Below are 25516 nucleotides of genomic sequence, written 5' to 3' on the forward strand. Positions count from 1 at the left end.
GAAACCTTTTCGGATCACTGCGGTGAGCGTCGCAGAGTGGACGCGACCGACTCCCAGCTGTATTCGTCAGTTCTGTCCGTGATTATATCTGGCATATTCTCTCAGTGCGCTTTTTCAAAGGGACTCTGTGATGTTAATGCATTCAGCTGTGGGACTGTAGCTTTAGGAGCTAGCTCCCAAATCACACAGTGTCCCCTTTCTCCAAAACACTCCTTCTGTCAGAGACAGGGGGGGGGGGGGGGGGGGCTGAGGAGCGCTTAAAAGCAGAGAATACCAACCGGGGAAACTTCAGAGCGAGCTGTGAGGAAATAAAGACACAGATGTGTGTGTGTGTGTGCGTGTGTGCGTGTGTGTGTGTGATGTGTGTCTGTACCTCTCTACACTGACACCGTGACAGACATAAACAGGCCCAGGACCCAGCGAGCTTCCACCCCAATATCAGCAGGGTACTGCTTGTACCGGGCTTCTAGAACAATCTGTCCTCTCTGGGAAACCAAAACCAGCATCATTTCCTACGCCCCAAACACCGCCCGCCCCCCCACCCCCCACCATTCCCCACCCAATACTGAAAGCACAGAAGTCTAATGACTCCCAGGCCAGCCTGTCCGCTCTAATGACAACAGCATGGCCCCCACGCACCCCCATGGTCCCAACCCCGGACCGGAGCAGCGGGACGCTCTGCGGTATCGATCAAGTGTTCCCACTTCCTGCTTCGGCTTCCTGAAGCCCACACTGTCTCTCTCAGGCCTCGCCCCAGCAGGGTACTCACGGTTGTCAATATACTGTTCTTGTGTGTGCGTGCGTGTGTGTGTGTGCGTGTGTGTGTGTGTGTGTGTGTGTGTGTGTGTATGCATGTGTGCGTGTGTCCATATTGGATTCATGATAACAGTCACTTGTTTTAATGGCTAAAAATCAGCTGATGGCAGTTTTTTCACAAAAAAGTTGTACTTTTCATGTTTTCATGTTTTGGGAGTTCCCAGAAAAAAAGTATTTTCTAGCATGTGCCCACATGCTAATGCTGAAATCATAATACGAAAACAAGTTTAAAGTATTAAATGATAAAGATATAGATTAATCAAGCCAGTCAAACAGAACAAAATGGAATAATGGAATAGCTACAGCTAAGCTAACCTTAATATAAATCTCTTTGAGATAAAAAATAAATAAAAACACCAACAAAATAGCTATTCCTAATGCGCAGTCATCAAAATCGGTAATGGTTTCACGTAAAAGGGAAGATTAGGAAGGATATAAACGTCCTACGCAAACCAAAAAAAACAAAAAAACAACATGGCGCTTCTGGCAGTGATCAATGGTATCAGCCGATCTGCGATTACCGTGTGGCCGTCGGCTGCAGAGCAGGCTCAGCCTGTAGATGGAGGCGCTCGCAAAAAAAGAGAAAAGGGAAGTGATGGCGAGCTGTCTGCTTTTACCGAGCTAAAACGGGAGAATACACAAGATTCTAAATGAATTCTAAACTGAGTAGGAGTCATGCGCCAAATGTTAAAAGGGTATTTCGTTTAAAAAAAATAAAATAAAATAAAATAAAAAAGCTGTTGCTAAGTAATTCTGTTTTCAGAGTTTACTTCAGTGCAAGTGCTGAAAAACAAAGCTCTTCTCAAAACTGCCATTCAGTGAGACTCCAGGTTCAGTAGATCACTCGAATGTGGGAGTTGAGAAAAACAGTTGGAATTGTTTAAGAGCTATTCTTTTCCTCAAAAATCAAAAATGGCTCTCAGGGTTAATTGGACTGATTATGAGCACGTCACATACAGTCTGAGAACACATGCATGCATACAGTATCTGTCTATTGTTTTACCATCAACCCACTCTTGTCTTAGTGTGCTTCCCTGTATTGTGTACATCCATACACTCTTAGGCTGGCACGGTGTACAAGTTCACTGAAATGGTAGGAGACAAGCAATCATTTCCCAATCTCCCATCAATTCTAATTATTTGAATCAACCCGGCAGTACGAGATTCCCCTCTTACGTGTGAGGTGAATTTGGACAGGCACTGTGCTCTGTACCCGCAAATGAGACTTTTGCGCTGCGAAAAATAAGCCTGTTTTCTCTGGGCGTGGCCTACTACGGAAGACCTCCCAGGACACTTAGAGAAAACAGATAGCGGCGCTCTAACTAGGCTAATAGGCTAATTAGGGGGGAGACAATGCGCCACCACTGTGGATTCCTGCCGCGTATCTGCTCCTCCAAGAAAAACGTCCGAATTTCCCGGAGCCGAATGAATTTTGTATTGGTCTGGGATTTGGGGCACCAGCGGCCATATTATTATGTTTCAAGTACCGAACGCAAGTTGAATTGATTGGACGCTTTCAACCCGAGGCCGTTAGAAGTTCAGTTAAAAGCTACCGGGCGCCATGCCCCAGCGGTGCCGTAGCTCAGACTGAGCATCCGCGCATTTTTGCACATAAAAAATCCGCCCTGTTCACGTGCCCGCGAACACGGAGACCAACAGGACGCGAGCGCCCGCCGCCACCAGACCGGCCTTCCAGTCTGCGGACGCTTTGTTGTGCCCCGAACTGCGGCTGACAGTTTCGACGTCCTCCAGTTGGTCTTCGTTAAAAAAGACGAGACTGGAGAGATACCGACGGCCTGTCACAGCGCACACGCTCGATGACAGCCTAGTGTCCACATTCGCAGGCGAAAGGAGGCCTCAACGTTTCTTTTTTTTAACGCTCCCCTCGGCTTTTGATACGAAGCGGCCGATCGGACATCGCAGCCCCCCGCTGTCTGTTTGCTGAAGGAGGGCCCAAGACAAGCGTGCGCTTCACGCCGCAGTCAACAAGTTCTCGCAGGCGTGTGGGGGGGGGGGGAGGGGGGGAACACGCTTCGCGCGCAGCTCGACAGGCAAGCCGCCAAGCGCCTGACGGACCAGCAGGGGGCGTCGGTGCGCGGCGAGGCGGCATCATCCTCGGCCGACTGAAACATCCCCTCCCCCCGAAAGACGCTAATGCCAGTTATGCATCGGCTCGGTCCAGATTCCATACCCATGCACCGGAACAGGACGAGCAGCCCAGCCTCAGCAATTCTCACATAAAATACAGTTTAAAAATAAAAAACAACAACAGACAAAATCACACTTTCCAATACATACACAAAAATAAGCCTAAGGATAGCCTAAGCTAAGCATGAACTAGCTTCATCTTCATCTTCATCTTGAGCAGCCTTGAGTCGCCTGGCGCTCCTCAACAGAGGACAGCGAAGGGTAATATGAAGAGCAGGGAGGTCACCGATACTGGCTCCAGTGTGCTCTGGTGCTGGACGGAGACAGCGGGGCTTGAACCAGACATCCTCACGGCACATCAAAAGCACCTTTAGCACCCTTAACTGCTCCTCTGTAGTCCTGCCATCAGGCAGAAGGTACAGCGTCATCTCAACTGCAGCAACTGAGCTGTTCACCGAATCAATGTCTCTGTATATTTATACCAAAACCCGGTACATTTCTCTACCAAAACCCCTGTACGGTTCTCTACCATAACGCTGTACAGTTCTCTACCATAACCCTGTACAGTTCTCTACCAAAACCCGGTACGCTTCTCTACCATAACCCTGTAGAGCTCTCCACCAGTAAACGTGGTATAAGATTGCTCTGTCGCCATACATTTCCTCTGCGTTCTGCATAAGCTGCTGGAGATACATCTTCGCTGAGGACCAAAACAACCCCAGCCCTCGTTCGTAAGGGCAGCTAACCTGTTTTTTTTTTCCTCCACTGTTTCCATCGTGTGTATACTGAGAGAGCAGGGACGTGCTGCTCCTGAGCCCGTGGCTGCTGTCTGCCGCCCGCACGCGTAATTCGGGAGCAGAGGGACGGGGTGGAGACGCGCCCGACGCCATGTCCGGACGTGAGGTCAGCGCCCCCGCCTCTTTCAGGCCGCCAGCTGTCCGACGGCGTCCGCGTTTGGGGGGGGTGGGGGGGTTGGGGGGCGTTTAATCCAACCCCCAGCCTCCCCTTCATAAATAACAACAGAGGAGGAAACAGGTAGAGGCTTAGCACTCGGCCCGCTGTACAGGAATAATGAAAAGCTAAATCGGCTTGGGCCCCCGACGCTAATCCCCCCCCCCCCCCCAGGCTGTCTCCCGCCATGATGTCATCATCTTTACTCCGTATATTCCGCTCTGATAAAAAAAGGAAAATTACAACAACAAAAAAAGAGAGGAAGTGCAGGAATCCATCCCGCTCCTACATCACTGTTCTCTCTGATTATCGCTTCGACGGGGCCAAATAAATTATCTGAAGAATGAGAGGGCAAACAGCGCATCGCACGCTCCCTCTCTCTCTCCCTCTCTCCCTCTCTCTCCCACACACACATGCACACACACACACACACACACACACACGCACACACACACACGCGCGCCGCCGCTGCCAAGGCAACTCGTCCTCAGGTGTTTTTAATTAACTGAGGAAAATAAGGGAAGGTACTGAGGCCTCGGGTCCGTGTGATGTAATGTCGCCCGCTGCCCTAATGACTCAGGCAATATTTCCAGTGCTTATCATCTGCAGCGAGACATTTATCACCAGAGAAACTGAATCAGGCCCAATATGTCCCCGTGCCTCCTGGCAGACTGAGGCTCTGCTCGTTTTTCGGAAAGAAAAAAAACAGTTGAAACAAGACGATGGCCATTTCACCAAATTTCATTTATCCCCTTCCCGAATGAGTGAAGAAGAGAAATGATGTCTTCGTGGAGGAGAGACAGCAGCAGTTCAGCAGGGCGCCTTTTCCCCGGGAAACTGAACTGAAGGGGAACGAGTACTGGGAACGCTGTTCCCAAAATAAATTAGCTGTCTTTACTGTCGCCATGATAATTCACACCACAGGTACTGTCGCTAATATCATTATTGTGACTTCAATATTACTGTTTTTTTTTTTTTTGTGTTTCTATGACTTATCCGCTTTGGATAAATGATGCCCATAGGGTGCAGCCATATTAGTTTATCCTGATGCTGAATCTGAAGGGAGAGCAGAAGCCTTTGTAGCAATGTATGTAAGCATGTCTGGTATTCTGGTTTGCGTGTCATTAAAGAGACGTACAAAAAATCACATTCCCTCGATTCAGCCATTAAAAGTAATTACTTCCCCATTGTCTACTATCAAGCTGGTGGAGAGTTTTAGGATAAATGGCAAGTTAGAGTACCCTATAATAATAATAAATAGAATAATCCACGCAGTACGCTGTGAAGCTCTTAGGATAATATGCCGCATGCTGCATGTGTAGTATGCTGTAATGATACTGGCTAGCATTTATGCTGCAGGGGATCGTGAGAGAGCTGCGTTCACAAGCAGTGGCACATCAATGCAGGATTCAGCGTTTTTTTATGCAGAAAAAACTGCCAAAATGCAGGGGGAAAAAAAAACCATGCATTCTATAAATGCAGGTATTCTGAGGTCTGTTTTGAAGATTACAGTGGGCGATGAACTACAACAAAATAACTGCTCCTGCTTCCTTGGGTCAATCGTCTTTCTGGGTCTGATATTTGTGTTGTTTATTGATCATAATATTTACACAGCCATTGGTAACATTGTGGGGTTCAAAGAGAAAGAGCTTAATTTGAACAAAAAGTTAAAAAAAATGAGATGTCACGCTCTAGCTAGCTTGCTCAATATGAGTAAATTAAAACAAATCGCTTTCAGGTTTTTTCAAATATTAGTCTGTGTTCCAAAATTTTTTTTTGATCAGAACATCAAAATATTATTTGTGTCTTATTTCATCTCGCTGATTCTGCACTTTCATTCCGCTTTTGTTACAAGTGTCATAATTACATTATGAACAACATACATTTATTGTGTTATCATTGTGAGTTGGCACATTATGGCAAAAACAGTTATTTGTTATCGGAATGCAAGCGAATTTGAGTAAAACACAGATTTCGAAATGTCCTGCGTTCTAAAGCCACATCACTCCATGGGCTAGTGTGACCACTGACAAGAGAGACCTGTGGCCCATCAGACATGTGCTCACAACAGAGCACTACTCCCCACGATGGTAAACCAGCTTTTGTTTCTGGTGTAACATCGTTTAGATTAGACTTCTGCACACTTAAAACCATTGGATTAAAAACAGGCCTTTTTTTTGTTCCTAGAATTGTGTTCCATCCACTCTTCACAGTAATACCAGGGAATTATGCTTAACGTGTCACTCATTTTTAGCAACGGATGATAAAAACTTCGGAAAGTGACAGGAAATCACAGTTTCCGTGGTTAGATAGGCTATTTTATGCATGTAACCGATTCTTTCTGTGAGACTCATAATTTAGTATTTTAGATTTTAGACAGAGAAAGATAATTTTTTTTCTCTTTTAGTCCTCAGCTCTCCACACCATAAAAAAAATATTTCTAAATTCACAGTTCATATTATTCATTAATAATGCCGCAATGCATTTTGGGTAAGCGGCCAGGGCAGGACTTCGAGACTCAGGGTGGGGAGAATGAGGAGACTGGATGAAGCAGCTGAGAAATCCATTTTCTATCTGGACAGTGATGTAGAGCACACAGCGCAGAGATGCCCTGCTTTTCGGAAGATTGGCTGAGGGGATGGCAAGCTGTGTTTAAAAACAGCACGACACCTTCTCTTGTTTTTTCCTGACACGCTCTTCATCAACCCTCAGAGACCCCTGTTTACAGAGAGCGTGTGGAGAAGCCCAAGCCCACTGACATTTATACTGGACGCCTCTAAATCACGCGATTCCATCAGCCGCTCCCTCTCTCTCTCTCTCTCTCTGCACTGCGTCAGGGCCCCTCCCAATCTCCGCTCCTCTCCAGACTCGCTCACCGCCCGACACTCAGACTGACCCAGAGACAATGCGCTGCAACACAAATCTCTGTCTGTCTGTCTGTCTGTCTGTGTGCCTCCCTGCCTGTCTATCTGTCTGCCTGTCTATATGTCTGACTATCTGTTTGTCTGTCTGCCTGCCTGCCTGCCTGTTTGTCTGTCTGCCTGTCTGCCAGTCTGTCTGCCCGTCTATATGTCTGACTGTCTGTTTGTCTGTCTGCCTGCCTGCCTGCCTGCCTGTTTGTCTGTCTGCCTGCCTGCCTGCCTGTCTGTCTGCCTGCCTGTTTGTCTGTCTGCCTGTCTATATGTCTGACTGTCTGTTTGTCTGTCTGTCCGTCTGTCTCTCAAATTAAAAATCAAAGTGTTCCACTAGAATGACAAATACAGGCACTTATATGACCAAATCAGAGGTTACAAGAATTATAATACACCTACAGTATGTGAAAATAAACGCACAGACAAACACACACACACACATACGAATGAATAACGAATGCAACAAATGCTTTTTAGAGGGTATCTCTAAGCATTTCCTCTTAAAGTGCTACAACAGCATCAGCGTTTGTTATGTATACTTTTGTATGGCTGTGTTAAGAGTCTAAATAACACACAACCGAATGTATCGAAAGCGATCGCACTGCAAAGCGAAGCTGACTGCACTACGCAAGTGAGCAATGCACACACACTGTGCAGCCGGGCGGTCAGCGGCCATGCAGTAAAACAGTATACGCTGCATTATTCCATCCGTCTTGTGTGCTTTAACTTAAGGGCACTCCATTGATTTTACACACCGCTATGTCCTATATTAAGTTTATCACGTGCTGAAAAAAAAAAAGCCCCCAGGATACAAAATTGCCAACCTTAAGCTGTTTGGGCAATTTTTCCCCACATGCGGCGCTCATGTTGTTTTCCACAGTCGGCTCGCCCGTGGACGGTTCACATAAATCCTCCTGCTCCCGGCCACGGCTCAATAATATTCCCATCTCCTGCTTCTGTTCGGCGGGAACTCCGGGGCTCGACGTGCGAATCTTCTATCATCGCATCCTTCATCTCTCACAACCCTCTTAATGCTTCTCTCAGTGCCTCTATGTGTGTCAGGGAAAGACCAGCTAGTGAACCTGGACGCTAACTCGATTTCTGCTAATATTTTATTTTCACCACGTCGCCGTATGCGCCTGACCGTGCGGCATCATCTACAGCGAGGCAGTAAGCCGCTGAATAACCGAATCCCCGAGCGCCTATTAAAACAGCGAAACCGGCGAAACCCCGTTTAATGGCGGCTCCCCGTCACTCACGTTTCCACGCGAAATCGTGAGGCAATTTAATATGGGGACGCACTTAAGAGTCGGACCGCTTGTGGACGAGAGGCCGAGTATTTCGCCACGGCGAGGCGCCCGACGGGGAACGCGCGGAGTTCGGCGGCCTCTCTTCCGCGCTCCCCGTGACACAGGTGGCCCTCGTCTCGGGGCCCCGGCGCGGAGCGGCGTGAAATCGGCCCGCTATAAAAGGCTCTGCGCGCGGGCGCCTGCTGGACTTAACTCGTTCTGCGCTATGCCGCTCGGCTCATAGTGTTTACGGCACTGCTCGCCCCCAGCCCGGGCCCCCTGCAGGCCACGGCTTGCGCTGCAACGATAACACCGCAGTGATGCACTCTGCACGCTGCCCACTGCCTGGGAGTTTTACTGACCCAGAGCAGGGAGAGACAGGAGGTGATAGGGGGGGAGAGTGGAGGTGACAGGAGGGAGAGAGAGGAGGTAACAGGAGGGAGAGAGAGGAGGTAACAGGAGGGAGAGAGAGGAGGTGACAGGAGGGAGAGAGAGGAGGTAACAGGAGGGAGAGAGAGGAGGTGACAGGAGGGAGAGAGAGGAGGTAACAGGAGGGAGAGAGAGGAGGTGACAGGAGGGAGAGAGAGGAGGTAACAGGAGGGAGAGAGAGGAGGTGACAGGAGGGAGAGAGAGGAGGTAACAGGAGGGAGATGATACCGCTTTGTCATGAGGGGAGGGGAAATGATGGGGGCGGGGGGAGGAGGAACTCACCTGCGTCTCGGACATGACGTAGAGGAAGTTGTGGTCAGCGGAGAAGGCCATGTCTCGCAGAACCGGCCCGCTCTCCACCACCTGGACCGTCTCGTACTGCAAGGCACCGTGGGAAGGGCCGTCCACTCGGATCTGAGGAGACAGACAGATGGAAATGGGGGGTTAGGTGGCCATTTAAAAACGCTACGCTGTACAGCACAACACCTTCAGCTATTTCAACAGCTTACACCGGCACACATCGCCCATATAGACGTGACAGAACCTGCACATTGCAGGCTACGCAGTTTTCATTCACTTCCTGTATTTCAGTTCACAGTTAAAAATGAAACAATGACAACATGGAACATAAACAGTTATGTCGGCATGTTTTTCCTTGTTTTTTTATGATGTGATACCTGAATGGGTCATGAACCGCTCCCGTTGAAATATGTCTCATTATGACAAACCCTCCACAATGGCAGCTCTGTTACTCCCAGGCCATGAATGCACCAGTGACCCTTCTCTGTTTACTTTCTGCACTGAGGGTATCGCGTTCCACCGCACAAAGGCCTTTGAACTGATACAGCCTCTCGTTTAGTTTTTTTTTTGTTTTGTCTTTATTGTGCTTTTCGGATGGGGTTTCCCCCCCCCCCTCCGGAGGTTCTCCCCCTCTCCGAAACCCCACGTCCCACAGAGAGGTCCCACGGAGGGCCATGCCGATCCCCAAGCGGCCCCGCCGTGGCGCACACCTTCGCCGGGACCCCATTGTGGGGCCGGGGGGGACAAAGGGAGGAGAGAAAGCGGCTCCACGAGACCGGGCCTAATTCGGCCGCCGGGTTATCTAATCTCCCCGATCAGGTTAGCTGATTTGCGTGGTGTTGGGTTACGCGCCCCCCTCTTTCCCTGCCCCCCCCTCCCCCCCCCAGGTGCCCCGGCGGTGCCGGCTGTCGGCCGGATGAGATTAGCCGCGGGTGGCTGCGCACGGCGGAGGCCGGGCTCCGTAAACTTTGCGGCGAGGGGGCGGGGCTAATCCCCCAGTCGCTCCGGGGTGCGGGCGGACCGGTCGCCGCATTCTGCGGTGCGGTCGCGACCGCGCGGCTAAACAAATTACCCGCGGGCCAGGGAGACGCCACAGGGCTGTTCTGACGTAGCGAGGGGGAAGGGGGGGGGGGGGGGGGGGGCGAGTCCAGCGACTGACACCCGATCAGCCCTCAGGGGACGCTGCAACCATGAAAGCAGAGTGATCGCGGCACCAAACGGCGGCTAGAGGATCAGGTGCTCAACCCAAATTCTTCCTCCGACAGTTCACTGTCCCACCATCTGTACTACCATGACCTCGCCGTCCTCCTCTGGTTCTGGCCTTCAAGCCCTGTGGCTGTGAAAATGAAGACATTGTCACCCTCCCATTGGTTAAAAACTACAAATCCCATGTTCTCAGGTGCTAATGTGACATCATAATGACATCAGAACCAAAGCATGACAAATGCAGGGAAAGGTGGAAATTTAACATCCCGGAACAGTCTACTCATATTTAGTTACAAACACAGCAAACAGTGAATAGCCCTGGCACTTGAACCTCATCACACAAACATGTGTTTTAGGAATCCTCTAATTCTGGGTTAGAATATAATATTAATATTGTATGTCTTTTTTTTGGTGGGTGTACCTCTTTAAGGGATTATTGTATAGCATTATCATGACTAAGCTCTCAACAAGCGTATACTGCATATAATCTGCTTCATTTCGCTATTAATAAAGTGGATTACACATCTGAAATCCTAAATGGATTACAACTGTAATCTCTTGTATCATATTAATATACTAGAGTGAAATTCAGTGACCTTTAAATCCCCACAAAATCTTGATGATTTTTCAGAGATGCCGCTTCACATCTCGCCCGCTGGTGCGACTGCACGGGTGCGATACACTGTCAACATCTCTGTCACCTTCCACGTTTGCATATGGTATTGTCATCCAAAATATCAGACATATTTGTGTGCGCTCGCGCCGCGCGTGAAATACGGAGCGATACGCCTTCGCATCATCGGGGAATACACCGCTCCGCCGCAGTCAGCCGGCGCAGGTCACTCCTGATTGAAAACACAGCGGCTTTGCTGGCGTTACGAACCAGCCGCCTGACACGCGCGAACACCACTGCAGCCGGGGGAACGCAGCACGGCCACGAACACAGGCCCCCTAGTGGCCACAGGCGGAATGACAAAGCCTCACACGCTAAAGACAGTCAAGGTTATGGTAAGTGTGTCAGCTGGCCTGCCTGCAAACAATACCACAAAATAATTAAAAAGAATTATTGGCTTTGGGAAAAGGGGGAAAATATTGTTTTAGGGCTACACCAACTGGTAGGCGTCGTGACTGTGGACCTTTTAACAGCCTTTACTATTTTAAAAACTGCATTTAACTGAATATATTATAATAAAAAAGAAAAGTTCTTTCTCCAGATATTGTACGGACAATAAACCAAACAGCTATATTATCAGCTATATTTCTCAAACGTTTAATTTAAAAAATGAAATGGGCCTCTCAGGCATAACCTACTTACTTTACAATATAAAAGACTGGACTGTGTGTTCTGTGTTGCCATGCCATAATATTCTACAGTATGTTAGGTCCGCCTTTTATAGTTGTAGTAAACAGCCATAATCCTCACTTCACAATTCTTGGTGCACAGAGAATTTCTCGATTACGGCATCACAGAACAAGTTCACATCACACAAAACATGATACAGCACTGGGAATATTTCAGTAGTGTTCCTGTGTCATAAGCCCGTGCCTCTTAGCCATTCCCATGCACTGCCCTGCTGGGTCCCGCGGCAAACAGACGGTGCGATAAAGAAAGGCAGCCGTTGCAGTGTGAAAACCACAGGGTTTTTATTTTCCCTGCCCTCGTGCGCTGATTGTGGTAGGCCTTTTGCACACAGAAACCGTGCCACTTCCTCCGGCTCTGCGCGGACTCCATTTTGGCTCTGGTTACACGGGCCACTTAGAGCCGTCGGCTTCCAGAAGAAAGAAAAAAAAGCACCCGAGGGTAAACAATTTACAGAGGTGTCAAAGGCACGTTTTCCTTTTGTCAAACATAGAAAAGAATTCTGTCAATTAAGCGATTATTCCTTTGTTTGTAATTTAATGTAGCACAGCTTCTCATGTCTGAATATTTGAGTCAGTAAGGATCGTGTATTTCATAGATGAGATATGCTGGGAATCAGCTAAAAATAAGGCAGAATTAGTCCTGCCGCACCACGTGATAAGAAATGTGTTACAGTGCAGCGTCCCAGTGGATTCGTATTCAAGCTCAGTCATTTATAAGCCAATAAAGGTGTGATAGTCGGCCCAAAGGACGACAGCAAAGCGCATCTTTCCTTCCCGTGATGCAACAGGCTTCACCGGTTTTCCTCTGCCATCCTCCTCCCTCCCGCGCGCGGACGGCGCGCGCTAAGCTCCGTCTCGCCGTTTCTCCGCGCGCGGCCCCCGGCGGTGCGCAGCCGCCATTGTTCCCCGGCCGGGCCCACTGATTCTGAATCAGGCCCCGTCAGCGGCGGCGGCTTCAGACGAGCGCGCCGTTTTTACCGCTAGTCAGACGGCGGGCGCGCTCGGGCTAAGAGGGCGTTCGGCTCGCGGCCCGCCAAAGTCACAAACGCGCCGACGTGCTCTTTTCAAGATCGCCCGCACGGAGGCGTTCGATTCCGCTGAATGACTGCTGTATACTGGGTCCAAGGGGCCAGAGTTTTCCAGACACTGTGGTTAGGCGGGGGCTTTGTGAGGGTGGGGTGGGGGGGGGGGGGGTGGGGGTGGGTGGTGGTGGTGGTTTAATCAAAAGTCAGAGGGCACCCCCCACCGTCCAATTAAAAAACAGAAATCCTGACGCATGAGTCGATGGTGCTGCGGCAGAAAGCTCTCGGGCTTCGATAATGCTGTCAACCTGAGATGGTTGATTCTGTATCTCACTCAGCCGCAGTGAAGGTTATAACAGAGAGATAAGCTGTGTTGTACAGGGCTGTGGCAGATAGGAGATCACAGCACTATTTCCCATCTTTCATATCAAACAGTCCCGCCCCCCCCCTCCCCCCTCCCCCCTCGACACCCCTCCCTCTTGGCCCCCCCTCCCGGCAGGGGAAATGACAGAGACGTCCAGTCACCGACGGCGACGGAAAAAAATGTGAATCCGCACCGAAATGCGCCGCGATCCTCACAGTGTTGGACGGGGTTGGGGGAGGGGGAGAGGGGTGCAGGAGTGCCCAATCACACTGAGTGGAGGTCTGTGCGCCATGGCGCGTGGAATCCACCGCGCGTACGGAAATAACCGGACACACACCACTCCGCCACGGAGCCACAACACACACTCAACACACTGAAACGGACGCAGTCACATGGCACACACAGGAAGTGCACCACAGGAAGACCTGGTCCATAACTCAAACATACACTACTCAGTTATCTCCATAAGGTCACACATCTGTTGAATACACACACACATTACCCTGCCATTTAGACCTCTAAACTAACCACAATGCCACATTCCCAAGACTACTATTAAAATTCTGAAAGTAAAAAAGCTTGGTGATGCATAGGTATGGGGTATACCTCCAGTACAAAATACAACTGAATAGGACAATTATGAATAATTACTGAATAGTAATAAATGCGATTTTCATTTATTTCTAAAATAGACTGCTACTGGACAGTACTACACGTGGCTCGTATAATACCGCATAAAACAAAATATGCCTCATTCCTTTTTTAAAAAAAACAAAACAATATCAGCATCACCGAGCGCTGCGGCAGAACGGGGAAGCGCACCGGTGCCTCAGAGTGTGGCTGCAGCGCGCGCTCGCATCGCGAGTCACAGAGAGCAGAGCGACAGAGGCCAGCGCGCGCATCGTGAGTCACAGAGAGCAGAGCGACAGAGGCCAGCGCTCGCATCGTGAGTCACAGAAAGCAGAGCGACAGAGGCCAGCGCTCGCATCGTGAGTCACAGAGAGCAGAGCGACAGAGGCCAGCGCTCGCACCGTGAGTCACAGAGAGCAGAGCGACAGAGGCCAGCGCTCGCACCGTGAGTCACAGAGAGCAGAGCGACAGAGGCCAGCGCTCGCACCGTGAGTCACAGAGAGCAGAGCGACAGAGGCCAGCGCTCGCACCGTGAGTCACAGAGAGCAGAGCGACAGAGGCCAGCGCTCGCACCGTGAGTCACAGAGAGCAGAGCGACAGAGGCCAGCGCTCGCACCGTGAGTCACAGAGAGCAGAGCGACAGAGGCCAGCGCTCGCACCGTGAGTCACAGAGAGCAGAGCGACAGAGGCCAGCGCTCGCACCGTGAGTCACAGAGAGCAGAGCGACAGAGGCCAGCGCTCGCACCGTGAGTCACAGAGAGCAGAGCGACAGAGGCCAGCGCGCGCACCGCGAGTCACAGAGAGCAGAGCGACAGAGGCCAGCGCGCGCATTAGCGGTAATCAATGGGGGCGTAAAATGCGATATTCCCGGTTTGATATCCGCACCCCAGGGGAGAGTACGCCCGCGGCCGCGAAATTATTATTTTTTTTTTTTGATGCTCCGATATTGAACGGCGGTATTTAAGGAGAGACGACGACGACAGCGCGCGCAGGCGTACCAAGAAGTTCCCGCTAATCCCGCGAAGCGCCGGGATCCCTGATGCGGCGGATGAAAAAGGGCGCCTCACGCCATGAGAACGCCCGGGCGATGAGGTGAGGGGGGGGGGGGGGGGGCGGGATCGGGAGCAGCTTTCTGACGGAGCGCTGATCGATGGCGGGGATGAGCGCAGTATTCCCCCCGCTCTGCTCTCCGCGCGGACGCTGATCTTTATGCTTCTCACGGTTCCGCCGGCGGCTGCTCTATACGGCTGTGTGCGCCATGTCCTATAAAATCACAGAATGGACAAATCTTTCCAAATCTGCGCGCCAATGATGACCCGGAGGGTGACGGGGGTGAGCCCCTGACCGATACTCCGGCATCGTATTTGTGCTTTTGCACTTTATTATGCAATAAACTAGTGCAATGTATTTTTGTACAAGCCTCACTGCTTTTTAAACCACTGATCTGCTTTGTCTTGCGGTTTGCATTTTGGCCGACGCGCCTGTTTTGATATCATGAGACGGAGGCGCAAACTTTTCCAGTAACTAGGGGTGAAAGATGAACCGTGCCCATCAAGGTCAGAGACAGAAGTGGACGCAGTACATTCATTTGGAAGGACTGTCGGTTTGGCAGCACAGTGCCTGGATTAAAATGGCGTTACTCTAACTCTGTTCTCCTGACACCGCAGTCCCTGAGTAGGGTGATGACCCGTTCCACTGGGGTCCTCTTGCCAGAAATGGACCTGACTGGACAGCCCATGGGCCTCCAGCACACAGAGCGTACTGGCAGGGGGTGTTGGGGCGAGGGGGGGCGGGGGATTGGAGGGGGGGGGGTTGGAGTAATGAGCGGTGGATCTGAAAGAGCTGCGGCGCGTGGCCCGTACCGCGGAAAGGTTAACGCCATTCAGCTGCGCGGCGGCCGGGCCGCGGGACACAGCTGCGCAGACGACCGCCGCGGATCGCGGCCTCCGACGGGGGCCCGTCCGCCAGGTGCAGCATGGCCCCCCGCGAGCTCAGGCAGCTTACCGTCTCCCTGCCCCCCTCCCTCGATTGCTCGCTCGCTCGCTCGCTCGCTCCCGCGGGCTGCAGGGCGTGATTGACAGGCCTCCCCTCCTATCGCCCGCCCCGGAGTGGGAATACCTGAAAGGTGTGAGGCCACAGGGCCACTGGCTGACCTTTCGCGGCTGCCCCCCCCTTCCCTCCCTCCCGCCCCCCCCGGTCTCTCGCGCTCAGCAGCGGACCGCAGGGCTTCGCAGGATTAATCTGAGAGGTCATGTGACCCGTGGCTGCTGTCAATCACTCCGCCTCTGGATCAGTACCCAGAATCCTGCCAGCTTCCAGCTCTGCCCTTTAATGCGAGCATGGCTGGCAACAAGCAGCTCTCTCCCTTATGTCTCTATCAATACAATTTAAAGGCTGTATTGCCATGAATTTTTTTTTTTAAACATATTGTATTGTACTGATGGCACATCACCTGAAGCAAAAGAAAATGATTGTAATAATCATAACTAAAGAGCAGGAACAACAATAGCGGTAATATAAATTGTAATAACAGGGATTACAGGGCCACAGTTCCCTCTTCTGCTGCGGCAGCTAGCTTAGCACCTAGGTATTCTCACATTCTCTTTTACTCTTACATGTTCTCTCTCTCTCTCTCTCTTTTCTCCTCACTCTCTCTGCCTAATTCTTTCCGGCCTTCTTCTCTCTCCCTCTCTCAAGCTTTCTCTCCTCCCTCACTTTCTCTTTCCCTTTCTATCTCCCTCTCTCTCTCTCTCTTTCTCTTTCTCTCTCTCTCTCCGACACACACACCCACACATTAGCTCCGTCTCGCAGAAAAAATTCCTTTTTCATCAAAGCCGGTGCGGGGTGGGAAAGGGACAGGCGGAATTGTGGTGGAATTCTCAAATGAAGGCAATTTATCGCAGACAAATACCCGGGGGAAGTGAGACAAGCCCATTTTCTCTCCCTCTCTCTCTCTCTCTCTCTCTCTCTCTCTCTCCCTCCTTTTTGCAGACTAACCAATTATTTGGGCTTTGCCGCAGACGGATAGTAACCGTTTCTGCTGACGGTGTTTTTAAAGTGCCGCACGCAGGTGAGGATCGATTAGAATATCCGGGGCGTTTCATCACCGCCAGTCTTAAAAAACCGGGAACGATGTGAGACGCGTGGATGTAAGGCTCTCGAAACCACAGAGCAGGGGGAAAAAAGAGAAGAGCCTCTCGCAGTGTTTCATCGCCGCACGCTAACCAAAAAAAAAAAAAAAAGTGCAAGTGTTAATAAATCAGCTGGTTTCCCCGCGAAGGCAAATATATCTCGAGAAGTGCTTCAGTTCATCTTAATCCAGGGCAAAGTGTTTGGTTATAAGCACCAGGTATTTATCCCTTTCATTTCCCTGGGAATGGGGACAGAGAGATAGAGAGAGATAGAGAGACAGAGACAGAGAGAAAGACAGAGACAGAGAGATAGAGAGAGACAGAGACAGAGGGATAGAGACAGAGACAGAGAGAAACAGAGACAGAGAGACAGAGAGAAAGACAGAGATATAGAGAGAGACAGAGAGAAAGACAGAGACAGAGACAGAGATAGACAGAGACAGAGACAGAGAGGGGGGCTGCAGGTTCCCATACCTGACTGAAGTCCAAGGCACAGCCTGCTAGACATATGGCACAGGGAGCTGTTGCTCCTGGCTTTGAAGTGACAGTGAGGAGGAGTAGGGGGAGGAAGAGGCCCATCCTCTCTGTGGCGACAGCCAGCATAGCATCAGAGATCAGACCACTCCAGACCAGTCCAGAACACCTGACCTCAGCCCTTTGAAATGCGGATATCTGTGTGAGTGTGTGTGTATGTGTGTGTGTGTGCGTGGCGCATATGTATGTGTGTGTGCATGCGTGTATGTGTGCGTGTGTGCGTGGCGCATACATATGTGTGTGTGCATGTGTGTGTGTGAGCATATGTGTGTGTGGCATTTTAGCTATTGCTAAAATATCACTATTATAAATTAACATCAGAGTCTGGTAATTGACCAAAACCACGTGTGTTCTACTCTCACTCACTCTCCTTTTGTCTTTCCTCCCCTTTCCCTCCTACATAAACCCCACTTCTCTCACTCATTCTTCCTCCCTCTCTTTTTCCCGCTACCTGATCGCGGTCAAAGGTTTTCTATCAGTAGCAAAGCGACACCAGACTCTACGCTTTGCAGAGAATGTTCTAGACATGGAACGCCATCAAACATTCCATCACCGGAACTCCTCCACTCCCCGTTCACAACTTAAAACTGCACCCAGAACTCCTCAGTCAAACCGGGAGGGAAAGCAGAGGACAGAGTGTCCTTAGTGATTAACCGTCTCTCGTGCAGCGCTGCTGTTCCCATGGAAACAGGTTTCTCTAACGTTGGCGACAACAGCGGCAATCGGGGTTCAGTTCCACGGATTCACGGCGAGGTCTAGCGCACGCGTGGCACCTTGCATCATACTTCTCTCTCTCTCTCTCTCTCTCTCTGTCGCACACACACACACACTCCCTCCCTCTCTCACACACACTCCCTCTCTCTCTCTCTGTCGCACACACACACACACACACACACTCCCTCTCTCTCTCTCACACACACACACTCCATCTCTCTCCCTCTCTCTCTCTCTGTCGCACACACACACACACACACTCCCTCTCTCTCTCACACACACACACACACACTCCATCTCTCTCCCTCTCTCTCTCTCTGTCGCACACACACACACACTCCCTCTCTCTCTCTCTCTCTGTCGCACACACACACACACACACACTCCCTCTCTCTCTCACACACACACACACTCCCCTCTCTCTCTCTGTCGCACACACAAACACACTCCCTCTCTCTCTCTCTCACACACACTCTCCTTCTCTCTCTCTCACACATTCTCCTTCTCTCTCACACACACACACACGCTCTCCCTCTCTCTCACACATACACACACGCTCTCCCTCTCTCTCTCACACACACACTCTCTCTCCCTCTCTCTCTGTCGCACACACACACACACTCCCTCTCTCTCTCTCACACACACACACACACACACACACACTCCCTCTCGCTCTCTCTCACACACACACACACACACACACACACACACACATACACTCTCTCTCTCTCTATCTCTTCCCCTCCAGTCTCCCTGGGGGCCGGTGTCATCTCTGAACAAAATCACGCCGTGCAGTCATCCGACTTCCCACCTGCCGCAATTCAACACCGGACGGTAACCGCAGCCCGCTCCGCACCTGACAACGCCCCGGACGCCAATGAGAACTTCCGTCTGACTGAATAACAGAAGCCCCGACTGGCCGAAACAACAGGTCCAATTTGGACAAAAAAGCGCCCAGTCAAATGAGCAGTGGAGCTTCATGCCGATGCGTAGTGTCACCACTGAGTGTAACTGAAGGACAAGCCCCCCCATCTGCAGGCTGGATGGAGGGCTGGTGTGATCTCACTCTCCAGGCCTGGCAGACAGTGGCTGTGTGTATGCTGCCTGAGAGGGTGACTCACGCAGCACGCATCCCATTAACATTAGGGAGAGCTGCAGCACCTCACATAGAGGGGAAACAAAGGGGAGAGACAAGGGGAGAGAGAGTGTGTGTGTGCATGTGTGTGTGTGAGTACATGAGTGTGAGAGAGATAGTGTGTGTGTGTGTCTGTGTGTACATGTGTGTGAGAGAGAGTGTGTGTGTGTGAAAGAGAGAGAGTGAAAGTGTGTGTGTGTGTGAGAGAAAGAGAATGTGTGTGTGTGTGTGTGATAAAGAGAGAGAGAGAGCGTGTGTGTATGAGAGAGGGAGAGTGAGTAAGAGGGAGGGAGGGAGGGAGGGAAAGAGAGAAGGGCCACTAAGAGTCTCTGTCCTCTTTAAAGGTGTGAATAATGCATGCTGTCCCTGAGTCCCGGCCCGTGGTCTTAGCACAGATCCCATTTCCACCGTGCCACCCAAAATCCCCAGACAGCACCCCTCTTATGAAGAAGCGCTGCTTCTTCACGCGTCCTCCCCTCCGCACCAGCGTCACCTTTCACTCCACATCGCCCTCATGGGGGCCACTGAGGTACTGCAGCGGACCTCCTGGTTTGTTAAATATATGGAATGTGGAGATAGAGGCTAATCCACGCCCGCTTAGATAAAGGTCCAGCGAGATCGTACGGCGCTCATCTATAGCATGCAGAGAATGACGCCGCTATGCTAAATGTGACCTTGTGTCCTGCGCTCTCACACAACGAGAGAAAAAAGAGAATAAGTCTAAACCCCCCGATAGATGCCCAAGCAACTGCGTCTTTAAGATTACGACAGACATCCCACGGTGAGCACTGCCGTGGAAAGCGCTGGAATCATTTCAGGAGCCCCAATGTATGCATAATGTGTCACTTTATCATGGGTTATTGTCTGGAAAATAATTAACTTTTAATGGGGGGGACAGCAACATAAATGCAATATTAAAGTCTATTTACTTTAAAATATGCTGAGACTAAGGGAAGGGAATGAGGAGAATTATTAAACATAAAATATGTGTTAATAGCTTGACAACGTAACATTTCTCCTGCGTAAATAATTAAGCGAATGTTTTTATAATTTGCGAGTCTTGAAACGGGCATGCTTCCATGTCCGTGCTTCCCCTGGAATATAATTATCTGGATGATGTCGCTGCTCTCGTTGCGTTGCACATGCATGTCAAAGCAGACCCTATGTAGCTGTGACTGTGGTGCATGCTCCATGTTCACTGCCCTGTAGTGAACAGTCCAAGTCTTTTAAGAAACCGGGTCGCCTAGTGGAAGACTGGTGTGCAAGAGAAGAGGTAAAGAGGTCGCACCTATCAGCTCATCCGTAGCCTCGCAGTTGTGTTGATGAGGAGTTAATCAACATCGTCGGGGTTCCGTTTCCGTTGCACACACAGATCGCAGAGTAAGCGTCTGGGGAGGCAGTGCAGTATAACGGTCAGGGAACGGGAACCGTAGCTTTAACGGTTGTTGTTTTGATTCACAGCTGCAGCTCTGACGCCGTACCCTAGAGCGAGCTGCTCAACCTGAATTTCAGCGGTGGATATCCAGCTGTGGAGAAAGTCTGCCGAATGCCTAAAATGTAAACGCCCAGGCCGTGATCTGGCTGCCGTTCTTTCAAAGCCCTGAGAGGGGTTGCCATGGTGTCCACCACCAGCGCCGGCCACCAGCCAAATGGCCAGGAACTCACGTGAAGGTAGCTGGAAACTTTATTGTTATGGTAGACAAGACATCGCCAGTGTGTCACGGCATGATTTCGGCAAGCTAATGCCTGCCCCGCTGCATTTGCTCGCCCCGTCTGTGTTGCGTTACTGACGTTGACTTTAGTGGGCACAAAACATGTGAACACGGCAGCGTAAAGTAACCAGACCATGTCAAAACCTAGCTGGCTGGACCGGCGACCAATGGTGTAACTTCATCACTCAGTGACTCAGTCACAGACATTCGCGTTTGTAGGGCTGGCCCCGCTGCTGTGGTCCAGCCAGAAAAGAAATGACAGGACTGCAGCTAGCTAATAATGCTAATTTTTCAAATTTGTGTTAAATGAGTCATACAGTAACTAGGCATACCTAATAGCACTGCTTTTAACTTTTTAAGACAGAGTGAGGTACTGGATGGCTGGCTGGTTTGCTAGCTACGCATAAACTAATGCAAGCTGGTGAAGTGTGCAAAGTTAGTTAGCTGCCCTTTTATGTAATGATGTGATGCAGTAAACGATGGGGGTTTAGTTCCTAGGTAAATACAGATTCAGATGCACCATTTTGCTTGATATATAACTATCTGATGTGCCTTGTAAATCCTGCACATTTTTGACATTTACCCTCCACACAGTAGCTGTCATTAATAAATGTAGCTAGTTCATGTAAAAGAGCTTTCCAGAAGTATTAGGGCAGAAAAAAAAGAACAAAAATAATTTACTGGCATGTCATTGCCAATAACAGTATTAGCAGCAGTAGCAGTCACTGCAGTTATTTTCATAAAATTAGCCTCAATTTCTATGAGCATAATAACTGCCATTAAATTGACAGTATTTGGTTGCATAACCAAATTCATTGGTTATGAGTGGGTGGTGAGTGGCATGTTTAATGTAGTTGTAGTTCTGCAACCAAATGTATTGTCAGTTTTAAAACAGGCTGTGGCCTGTGTTAATTTGAGGTGCTTTGTCAATCTTTTTTTGACAGAAAACGCCTAGACTTTCATTCGGTTTTTGATTTATTCAAATCTTTCAATTCACCGAGTATAGTGAACATGTGGCCTATGTATGTTTGAAACAAAAACCTTTGCTTTCACTTGACTGTAGACTTGACGTTAGCAGAGTACCACAAAATAGACGACAAAAACCCAGTTGTGAAATTGGATGGATGTGCTCAATAAAATTTATATGATGACCTTTGAGTATCATTTTGTTGAACTTTTTAAACTGGAGTGGATAGGTGGAGAGGCTTAATCTACAACCACTGCACTCCACTGTAATCATTTAGTGATATTTTTATGGTTAATAACACCCAGTGTTACAGAACTATTAGCTAATTGACATCATAATTAGTCAATTTCTTTTTAACCATGTGAATAAATGGGGAAAAATAGGCATGCTTGAATTAAATTAATACCAGGGTGCACCAGAAAATTTTAAATTGAGCAATTTCTGAGGTTATTTCCCCTTTCTGTTTGCTACTTTTATCAGTTAGCTGGCTACTTGAATACATGAGAAACACCTGGAGACATCCCAAGGTTCCATGCGTGTGTGTACATTTGCTCACGTGTGTGGGTGCGCGCACGCATGTGTCCACGTGTGTTCGACTACGCGCGGCTCGCATAACGACAATCACAACAGAAATACACCCAAAACCAAGGGTGCACCCTGGCTCCACCTCAAAATTCAGTCGTGAACAACAGCAATTAGAGCAGAACTACATTTCCCAGCTGCACTCAAATATTCATATTTCTTCCTCATGCCTGACAACTTCAAATTGTATCATTAAAGTGCACACACTTAGAGCTGAATCCCATTTACATCATTAGAATTAACTGCATTAATTTTAAAGGGGTCTGCATGTACAGTACTTAATCAGGCCATGCTGTTAACTTCATTTTTGTGTCTTATATTGAAGGTAGGGCTTATTAAAAAAGAAAAAAGAAAAAAAAAACATTCATTAATAAATCTCCAAGTTCTGGAAAGATAAATTCAACTGACTATGTAATCTGCTAAATGTGAAACAAAAAAGTCAACTCTTCCGCTTGTCAGTGTGAAAATGTCATTAGTGTTTGACGCGTAGCGAACCGATGAACATCAAAGCGATATCGATTCGAGATCGATACCTGCTTATTCAGCATTGAGCAGAATATCAGCCAATCGCCGAGCCGATACCGGCGGTGTGTGTGTTTGCTCTTTCGGTCTGGTGCACTACTTGACCGGGAGGGGGGGGGGGCACTTTTCGCTAAGCTTTCAGACTCTCTCCCCTCTCCCCACACTGTCTCATCCCCTTACCCATCTATACCTCTCCTCACCAATCTCCCGCCTCCTCTGGAAAACAGGACCGGGTGAGCAGAGGCTGGCTGAAGACAGCAGGCGTAATGCGGTTTGTTAACTCCGAAACTCTCCAGCCGCGCTTTCGCTGAGAGGTGCTGGCAGCTAACAGTGGCGCGCTGTCACTCGATACCTCCTCCACTTAGAGCGAGAGACGGGGGCCGGCTCTCGCCCGCGCCCGACGCCCCGCGGCGCCGCTCCACACCCGCCGCTCGCCGCTCGCCCCTGCGAAGCGAAAACCGCGGCAGCGGCGGTACGTCCCTCCAGCTCCTCCAGAGCTGTGAACTTCTGCTAGGAAAAAACTCTCTTCCCCCAATTGTTTTAGATTATAAAACATCTATATATATATATATGTATGTACAAGGGAGGGCAGAGCTACAGAGCTACTGCCTAATGGAGTAATCTCCACTTGCATGTGCAGGCAGCAGACACAAGCACAGGCTGCACACACACACCTTTTATTTTCCAGTCACTCCTACGGTTACGGTGCAGGTGTGTGGGAAGGGAGGGTCAGGACCGTAGGGCTGTCAGGGGAGCTCAGCTTAACGGGCGGTCTCCCTGTCGCTGCATGTTCTGGTCTGCTCTTTCCCCGCCGTTTTTGGGGTGTTGTCAGTCCAGGATCGCACCCCCTCCCCCCCCATTTACCCCCCTTTCTTCTAATCTATGACTTGGGCTGGCACACAGCATAGCACCTGAGGCTAGTTCCATATCGCTCTCAGGTTTCTGCTCATGCAATACTTCACATTGTAATTATCTAGTTCTCAAGTCATTTCAATTTCTGTTCTGTTTCCTGGGGCTTCTGCCCTTTTTCTCTCATCCTTCACAGACAGTTCACAGGCTGCACCAGACCCAATCTTCTTCTGCTTTAAGCCCATGCGCCATGACACAACCAGGAGGCCCGTACATCAATACTTGTCTATTTTACTAGCTGGTTTTATACCTCAGGTCATAATCTGCCCAGGACTATGATTATTTCCTTCGGTAGATTCCCCATTACCTCCCAACTGCCGTTTCATTCAGCCGATGTTTAAGTATTGATGGCGGCCATCGGAAAATGGCCGCCCCCCCATCGCTCGGTTCTTCCAGAGAGTTCTCAGTTCCCATCAGGGAGCTTTTTCTCACACCGTTTGAGGGTTTTTTCCTTTCTACTAGGTTGTTTTTTTTTTTTTTACCTCATTATCTGTTCGTTTTTTTGGGGGGAGGTGGGACTCAAGCTTAGTTATCTTCCCCCCCTATTTTCCGATTTCCTGTTTTTCTGTAAAGTGTCTCTGTGACATTGGCTCTGTATAAAAAATGGGAACATAAATACAACTGAGCTGAATATATACATATAAACACGGGGAGGATTTTCAGTGGAGCTGCTTAGTTACCGTGGACAGGGGACGAGGCGGTAAGAACGCTTCTGTCCACCAGGGCTTCAAACCTTCCTACCGCAGGTCCATGGCTTCCAGAGCCCGGACCGCATATACGCCTATTCGGTAAAAATACCGCCGAGCACACCGCCGCACGTGGCTGTTTTAGGGTGACGCCGGCGTCACCGCCGGTGCCGTTCCTGACGCTGGCGTCTCCGGCTAAACGCCCAGGCCGAAGCCTGAGGTGAGACAGCGTCGGTGGCATCCCCTGTCACGGCGAGGCGCATCACAGCCGGGGGTGGGGGGGGGGGCTGGCCGGGAGATGGCAGCCTCGCCAGGAGCCGAAAATCCTGAAGGACGCAGACGATACGCAGGCGGCCACATTCACCAAAATCACCTAAAAATACCTCTAAAGGGCTCTCCGACAGACGAGGGGAGATCTGTCTACTCCGGGAGAAAATGGCGGCAAAAAAAGAGGACTTGCCGGTTCAATCTCTCCTCATCAAAGAGAAATCCTCTTATGTGAAACCCTCAGTTTCAATTAGAGAGTGAATTCCTGCTTGGTTCGTATTGCCCTTCCCCTATGCAGAACGTAGGCTGCCAGAGTTAAGGACTTGACCTGAAAGACCTTCCGGTAAGTGGAATTACACAGTACATTCAAACAAACCTCAAAAGCAGAGAGTGATTATTAATCCCTCTGTCCATCTTTCTTTGCACACTTTTCTCTCTTTTCTACACCCCTCTTTAACAAGTTTCCATTATCTACTCTTCCTTTCTTTTAGGCACCAGTTCATCTCTCTCCCTCCCTCTCCCTCTCTCTCTCCCGCTCCCTCCCTCCCCCTCTCTCTGTCATTCTCTCCCTCTCTTTCACTCCTGCTCTCTCTCTCTCTCTCTCTCTCTGTCTCTCTGTCTCTCTCTCCACAGGCTTTCATCTCCTCCCAGGTTGGGTTACTGTAAAGACCTGCCTGCCTGCCAGGGTTCCTGGAAGGGCTTCCTTTATCTCCTCTCTCCTGGCGGGGAGGGGCGGGCCATTCAGAATTGATTTCGGAGCGTTAGCGGTTAACCTGTAGCGCTCCGCTCGTCCCGCTCCGGCTCTCCCACGACCCCTAACTCCTTCCCTGGCGCTGCCGTTCGAGCACGCCCACCCCGTCGCAGGAAAAAAATTTAAAAACGGAGAGACTGACGGGGGGGTCTGAGTCATCGCAGCCGTGTGGGACGG

The 25516-nt window shown here is 50.0% G+C and overlaps 1 protein-coding gene across 5 annotated transcripts in view; it reads right to left on the minus strand.

The window, feature by feature from the left end:
- Positions 1–25516, minus strand: part of plxna4 (plexin A4) — a 285129-nt gene that overhangs the window by 126285 nt on the left and 133328 nt on the right. For all 5 annotated transcript variants that reach the window (XM_035424686.1, XM_035424690.1, XM_035424688.1 and 2 more), the window contains exon 4: positions 8828–8959. In XM_035424686.1, the coding sequence (XP_035280577.1) occupies positions 8828–8959 (132 nt within the window). The remainder of the gene's footprint in view (positions 1–8827; positions 8960–25516) is intronic.

Source organism: Anguilla anguilla, chromosome 7 (genome assembly GCF_013347855.1).
Source record: "Anguilla anguilla isolate fAngAng1 chromosome 7, fAngAng1.pri, whole genome shotgun sequence".
Taxonomy (NCBI): Eukaryota; Metazoa; Chordata; class Actinopteri; order Anguilliformes; family Anguillidae; genus Anguilla; species Anguilla anguilla.